Source organism: Falco naumanni, chromosome 5 (genome assembly GCF_017639655.2).
Source record: "Falco naumanni isolate bFalNau1 chromosome 5, bFalNau1.pat, whole genome shotgun sequence".
Taxonomy (NCBI): domain Eukaryota; kingdom Metazoa; phylum Chordata; class Aves; order Falconiformes; family Falconidae; genus Falco; species Falco naumanni.
In genome coordinates this window covers 3,181,429-3,188,761 of record NC_054058.1, presented here as the reverse complement: position 1 = coordinate 3,188,761, position 7,333 = coordinate 3,181,429, and the positions used below count along the sequence as shown (strand labels likewise).

Genomic DNA, 7,333 nt, shown 5'->3' with positions numbered 1-7,333 from the left:
ACCCCGCGGCCCTACGGTGCTATGCTCGATCCCGGGCGCGCCGCCCGCTGAGGAGAGAGCGGCCCCCGCGGCTGCAGAGGGGTGAGAGATCTTTATGCAGGTTGCGGGGCGCCCGCGGGCGGGCGGCAGGAAGAGAGGGAGCCTCGTCGCGGCCCCGGAACGCGCATGCGAGGAAGGTGCGGAGGCGGGGCGGCCGGCGGCCGCGTCTGCGGAGATGTGCAGGGTTGGCCGGCACCCCCGGCGGCCGGTTAGTGACCCCGTGCGACCGGTACTCGCCCCCCGGGCTACCGTTACAGCGCGCTGCCGGCGGGCCTGGCTGAGCCGGGCTGCTGGAGAACCGCTGGGTGCCCGCGGGGGGCTTGGAAATGGCACCTGCTCCCTTCACAGGCTCTTACGCCAGGCTCACTGGAGCCGGATACTAAAGCTCTTGACTCTTTCTGACTGAAAAATTAAAACCACAGCCTTCCTCCTCGCCTTTTCAGTCACCCTCAGGCCCCGAGGGAAAGGCACCGGCAGTCCCCTGTATGGCACAAGGCCTCTGTGGCAGCTGCTGGCGGCAGAGCCCGGCCTGTGGCATCCCGGCCTGTGGCGTCCTGGCCCTGTGGTGTCCCGGCCTGTGCTGTGTGGAGTCCCGGCTTGTGGCGTCCTGGCCTGTGGTGTCCCGGCCTGTGGTGTCCCGGCCTGTGACATCCCGACCTTGTGGCCACGGTGTGTCTGCTTCAGTCCCTGCGGACCTGCTGCTGGAGGAGCCCAGCAGAGGTGCCCCCCAGAAGTACCTGGGCGTATCTCCTTGCCTGGATGTGAAAAGACAGTTTTAATCCCGCACCAGGGCATTGGTGGGAGTTAATCTGCTACACCCAAGTCTGTCAGGTGGAGAGGCCTGGTGCAGGTTACAGCTCGATGTGGAGCTGACCCTGGGTGTACCCACACACGAACAGGCAACTCAAGATTTGCGATTTCAATTCATCGCCCTTTGGACACAGGTTAACAGCGGTGTAATCAGTAATCACCCATTGGAAGAAGCAGCAGCAGCAGCAGCAGCGCGTGATGACAATGAGAAGATTCACAGCCCAAGGGAACTTTTGACCTGACAAAGTGTGGGCTTAAACACTCATGATATGTAGAGGAACCAAAAAGAAGGGGGTGGCAATTGCCCACCTGCTTAAAGTACTTCATAGACACAAAAGTCTCTGTCATCTTAGAGTGGAAGAAACACAAACGACCCACGGTTGGTTTGCATCAGACAAGAGTTTAAAAACAACACGTGAAGCAGTAACAATGCTGAGTTCAAAGGCGTCCAGAATATTATGGGTGAAACCCATGGTCCACTTGTCCTTCCTTTGGTGCTCCTATGAACTTCGGATTTTACCACTACAAATATTTTGAAGTGCTGGCTCCCATTCCTGAGAGCAGGAGTTGTCAGGGCTGCATTCAGCCTTCGAGCAGGGGTATGCTAGAGTGGGTGGGCATGAACAGGTCACCTGCCATTGGACTTGTTTAATTTGTTTTATAAGTTTCTACAGATTTACAGGTGCAATATATAAACATATTTTTTCAATATAATTTTGCCCACTCTGTAAAGGTTGTGCTGTTTCAGCTGGATCAGGACAGTTTGTGGAAGGGTTTATGAAAGCACAGGAGTAAGGTCACCTCGATTTTGCTCTTGTCTTCTGCAGTGCTTTAAGTCTGCGTTCTCCCAAAGCTGTCTCCTATGAACTGGTTCAGTATTTTTCAGGAGCTGAGTCTTATTATAGATCAGTTTGCTCCCATCTTCAGAATTAAAATTAATGAAGACCTTAAAAATGCAGTTCGGAGTCTTGATCAACCACTTAAATAGCCTGTTTCTCAGTTTGAAGCTTAACAGTGCTGCAGAACTGTGAAGCAGTCAAGTGTGCGTAGCTATAGTGCAGCAACTTTCTAATATTCAGATGTGCTTCCCTCCATAAACAGACAGTTGGAGTTTTTGTCAGGCCTCTGCTAGCAGTGGGCAACAGACTTGGCTTTTCCTCTCTCCCACCCCAAAATCATTTTGCTTCAGTAAGCACCCATGATGCACCCGGCAAAGTATTTGTTGTGCCATCTAGCTAAACCCGTGGATGACACTTCCTTTCTTATAAAATCCTTGGAAAGTCTAGCACTAGAAATTAAAGTAATAAAGCAGATGCACTCTGCAGTTGAGCAGTGAACGGGCAGGGAACGGGCAGGGAACGCCACAGCTAAGGCTGCATCAGCAGCAGCTGGTACACCCTAAAGGGGCCATTTGGTGTGAAAAGTAACATGTTAAGAGGCAATGTTTGTGTGTTTTTTTTTTAAACAGCTTTGGAATGAACACACCAAGTGAAACAAAGCAAGGCAGCCTTCTCTTCTGTCGGACTGTCAGTTCCTTAGAAGAACTCACAGTAGCAGAAGTCGCTAAGTCCAATACAGTTACGGGGGACATGAATGGTAAGAAATTATGCTTCTGTTATATGACACCATTGAAGGCCGTTTCATCATTCAGTTCAGCAAAGGTGAACCTGGCTATTCAGCCTTGTCCAGACCTATGGTAAGGTCATATCAGAAACAGAAGGGACATCAGGAAGGTCACCAGCCTGTTCTCCCACCTTAGGGTAGGGTCAGCTGTACTTGATCTGGTCCCGATAGTTGTTATTGGAGTCTTTTCTTAAAATCCATACAGGGAGGAAATCTTTGAAATATCAAGGAAGCGTCTTCCAGTTCTTTGCTAACCTGGGCATTCAGAAGCATTCCTTGATGTCTCACCTAGACCTGCCTTGACTGCCACAACTGAAGCTAGCATTCCATCCAGCACAGTGAGATGGGCATGTTCACCTTGGTAGCAGTCTCCACCTGAAGACAACCATTCAGAGCCTTCCTCCTTAACTGTGCCTAAGGCTTCTGGTCTGTCCTTGTAAGTCACATTTTCAAGACCTTTAGTTATTATTTTTACTTGCCTCTGGGGTCTTCCCACCTGATCCACCCGTTCCATGAAAGGCACTGCCCAAACCAGAAGGCATGCCAGCCGAGGCTCCCCTGATGCCACATGGGATAGCGATTGCCCCGTATTTGACTGCCTATGTCCCTCTGAATTCTTCCCATTCTGCAGTGGTTTGCCTTTCTGTCGGCAGCATGACCTTAGTTCATCTTCTGACCACATCACGTGTGGAGAGCTGCTAAGATTTTCTTTCCCAGCAGCACAGACGGAGCGTGTGCCAGGGGAACGAACGGGATACTAAGAGCCTCGGGGAGCAATCTCCTCATTGAAAGCGTGTGGCTGGGAGGCAGGAGTCGCGGCTGCCAGCTGCATCTCTGCCGCTACCTTGCCACACAATTACAACTTTCCACTTCTCTCTGCTGTACCCCGGGCTCCCCAGATACAAACCGGAGACAGTTGTGTCTCGCATTTGTCAGGCACATTGAGAGCTGCATATAAACATGCAAAAAGACAGCTTATTTTTTGGGGGGGAAGAGGAAAATGAGGAATATGGCTTGTAAGAAATAAAACAAAACAGCTCTTGTTTTTTAAATTTTGTTTCATTTATTTGGCAGTAATATCCAAACCCCCCTGCTTCAAAAAAAAATTACAAAATCAAGTAAAATAAGTGCACTAAGGAAACCTACAGAATACGGATAAATTTCACACATGTACAGGAGGGAATACAAAGGGAGGAGTGGGACTTTTTTGTTTGTTGCTTAAATTTGTTTTTTTTTGGAAAAAGAACAACAAAAACCAAACCCCAAACCAAATGCCTTCCCTGCCCCTTGCAGTCTGTACAGCAATTGTCCCAGAGGGCAACGGCTGGAATCCAGCACTTCCTTCCCCAGCAGCCACGTCACCCTGCAGAAGTTACCAACCGACCAGCCTGCTGCAGGGTACGGCCTGGGCATCGCACACCTAACACTGCCCTTCCCCTCGGCATGGCGAGGCGAGATGTTTCGGTCCCCTTTGGGGACTGTAGCCCTTAGAACCAGCATCGCTCTCTGCGCTTCCCTTTGAGGGCGCAAGGAGGAAAAGGCTCCGCAGAGCACAAGGAAGAAAAGACTCTGCAGGCAGCGGCCCTTTCCGTGGGGGCCCGTTTTGGATGCTCCTGCCCCGCTGGCCCAGGCTACCCGAGGCTAGGCTGTACAGCTTGTCAGAGAGCCCAGCTCGCCTCGCCCGAGCTAGCAGCCACCCCCTCCGCCTTTGGTGCAAGCACAAGCTCTGTAAACCTCAACTGCCAGCACCCACCTCTCCAGCTGTCCCCAGCAGCCATCCTCACAACAGCACATCCACACGAGACAGGAAGGGGACCAGAGAACGCCTTGCGTTAACGCAGCCTACACAAGCCCTTCTGCAGTGGATTAGCCTCCGAGCTCCTGCGTGTGCTCTGGTTCCTCCAGTTGGAGATATTCCTGTCTGGACAATAAGATGTTATCCCCATCCAGGGAAAGCCTTTAAGGCAAGCTGTTGTTTTCTCTAAGGCACTTTAATGATCCAAGCTGGAAGGAAGTGAGCTGGGAGGCACAAACTGCTTTTCAGAGTGGGGTCAGAATAGCACATGAGGCTCTTTTGCCAGATCCAGCACATGAGGCTCTTTTGCTCATACAGTTGGGGAGAAGCAAGGGTGCTCCTAACAGGGCACACCTAACGGGTACTCCTGTTCCACCAACTGCTTCCTCCAGTGCCACCAGAACACAGTGACTCTGTCCCAGTGCAGCGCTGTCCATGTTACCCTCAGCTCCTGTGGATGCATTCCCCTCACCTTCACAGGCAACAGCTTCTCAAATCCAGACCCTCATGGGAAAAGAACCAGCCCCCTTTTGTATTTACTATGCCCAAACCTCCAAGCACGGCGGGGTAGATTACGATTCTCACTGGAAGTGCGGCACTGTGCCAAAGGCAATGGGAATCCTCTGGGTTCACAACAGGAAAACAGGTACAAGACCAGAGAGCCTTTAATAAACCTGGCTCACAGGCAAGACCACAGGAGGGACCAAGCCTTCCTCTCTTCCTACATGTGCTACGTACCAGTTCATTCTTCCTCTCCAAGGAAAGCGCTGTGCAAAAAGGGGAAGGTTGGGACAAAAGTCCTGCTGACCTTCACTCAAGCAGAACGTTTCTTTTGCAGATGCAAGTGGAGTTTTGCTTGAGGAAGCACTAGGGACTGCAAGAAACCTGGCAACAACCGCTGAAGTTGCTCACAGAGGGAAGATGGAAGTCACTAGCAGTCATCTCGGGGTACATGCAACTGCTTGGGATGCACAGCTGGGGCATGAAGGGAACGTGGAAACTAGATGTTCAGGTGTGTGAGTGCATGAAGTACATTCGACAACTGCAGGAGAAAATGAGCTGGGTTTGAGGCTACAGAGGTGATTGTCAACAAAACAGCATTTTATCTGTATCTATCTAGGACCAATGCTCTGAGAAACAAATCAGACAAAAAAGACCCATGAAGGGATGGATGTGAGGGTGGCTAGAGATGGTCTGATCAAAGACACTCTAAAATGCATCAGTAATGAGGCTTCCAGCCCTGACTCCAAACTCAGAGCTGGAATCAAAGAATAATGCTGCTGCCTCATCCCAGATGGAAATGGAAAGCCCAAGATGATGGCTAACAGCCCAGACTCCCACTAAACAGATTTCCATGTAGGTAAGTCTTTTAAGATACCCTACTAACAGGATGGCCCGGTCCTTCTGTCTCTAGACTACCTGGCACTTCTTTCTGGGCAATTTAGAGAGGCCTGAGCATGGACCTTGAGCACGTGGTCAACGCTAGCTAAGGGACCAAGAGCTAGAGAGCTGCAGTGTCAATCTGTGCCTGGTGAAACTAACTACATCCAGCCCTGTCTCTTCTTCCCACGAGGGACATTGCTATCCCCAGCTGAGAAATACCCTGTAGTGCAGGGCTCACAACTTGCTTGTGGTGTCTGCGGTGTCTGAGCGCAGTGCGATACAAACTGTGTATGGGCATTACAGCACTGTCAATAAAAAAAAACCCACAGGCTGGGTTTTCTTGAAAGACCTAGAGCTACGAAACATACAAAAGCTGAATTACTACCATAGGAAATAAAGTAATAAAAAACCCCAAACAACCAAAACAAAAGGGGGAGTCAGCATGTCAATGTGATAAGAAAAAAACACGATAGCACCTCTAAGGAGGGGGCAGGGAGAGTAAGAGTGAGATGAGGTCAAAAGGAACCATGTTGTGTTGGAGCCCACAATGTACTGGAGGAGCTGCTGGGGACAGTGGTGGAAAGCAAGGAGGAACGTGCTGGACTCATGCCAGAAGCATGGCACCACGACTTCCAGGTGTCACACCAGGCTGACCAGCTTTGAGGAGCAAGAACCAAAAGGGAGGGTAAGCAGGGCAAGGTCCTTGGCTAATGATGCCCTGCAGCACACGTGCTCAGCCACAAAACCGCCAGGCCCGTATTTCTGCAGCCAAGGCTGGTGCTGAAAATTGTATCAATTGAAGACCCCCTTTTCCATCCAGCACTGACCTCCGTCCTTTCCCCGGATCCAGGGGAACAAGAAATACCTGTTAATTTTTGGAGGGAGCAGCTGCCTGATCTGGGAAAGGGTCCCAGAGGCTGCCGTAAGTCCCTCTGAGCCTTCGAAGGCCCCAGCAATGAAGCTCCCTGAACAGGTGGGCTCTACTCCCCTTTCCTGGCCCCATTCTCTGTGTATTACAAAACAAATAACCCATCGCTATACAATGTAAATATCTGTGACTGGGCAACTGTAGCAGACACTTGTGCATACTGAGATCAGCACTGGAGGACAGGGTGGCAGGTTGGGCCCATCCTCCCGGGCTCCTCCGGTGTGGAGGCCCCTTACATCTCCTTGGTGCTCATTCTCTTGGTCTTCTCAGCCGTCTCCTAGAGAAAGAGAGCACAAAAGTGAAGCTCTGCACCAACACAGGAGCTGGCAATGCCCTGAAGCCTTTGGTCCGTCCACAAGCAGCGCCGACACTGGCTTACGTCTCAAAGCCTCACACCTGGATTTGTCCCCACAGGCAAAGAGAGATCCCCCTTTACTGTGCTCCCCCTTCTACCAGAAGTCCCCAGGCGACAGAAGCAGAGGGAACGCCTCTAGCAAGGAGAGGTGTAGTACAAGCAGAGCTTCCCAGCCTCACACTAACCTGATGCTTCTGCAGTTCCTGAATGTATCTAGCCAGCTCCTCCTCGGTCAAGTCTTGATCAGGTCGCTGTCTCTGAGCAGGCACCTTCTCATTCTTCCCTGCAAACAGAAACAGAGTTCAGCATTATCACAAGTAGGGGATGGAAATTTCAGAGGCTGAACCATGTAGAACAAAAAGAGGGGGGCTGGCCACAGCACACCTCAAGCTTTGCAAGG

General features: G+C 51.2%; 1 protein-coding gene across 1 annotated transcript in view; it reads right to left on the bottom strand.

The window, feature by feature from the left end:
• Window positions 1-3,512: 3,512 nt before the first annotated feature.
• The window catches only part of FSTL1 (follistatin like 1), a 53,758-nt gene continuing 49,937 nt past the window's right edge, over window positions 3,513-7,333 (bottom strand). Inside the window, exons 10-11 of the mRNA XM_040595683.1 lie at window positions 7,119-7,216; window positions 3,513-6,855 (exon numbers count right to left, since the gene is read on the bottom strand). Coding sequence (XP_040451617.1) covers window positions 6,811-6,855; window positions 7,119-7,216 — 143 coding nt within the window. The 3' untranslated portion in view covers window positions 3,513-6,810. The remainder of the gene's footprint in view (window positions 6,856-7,118; window positions 7,217-7,333) is intronic.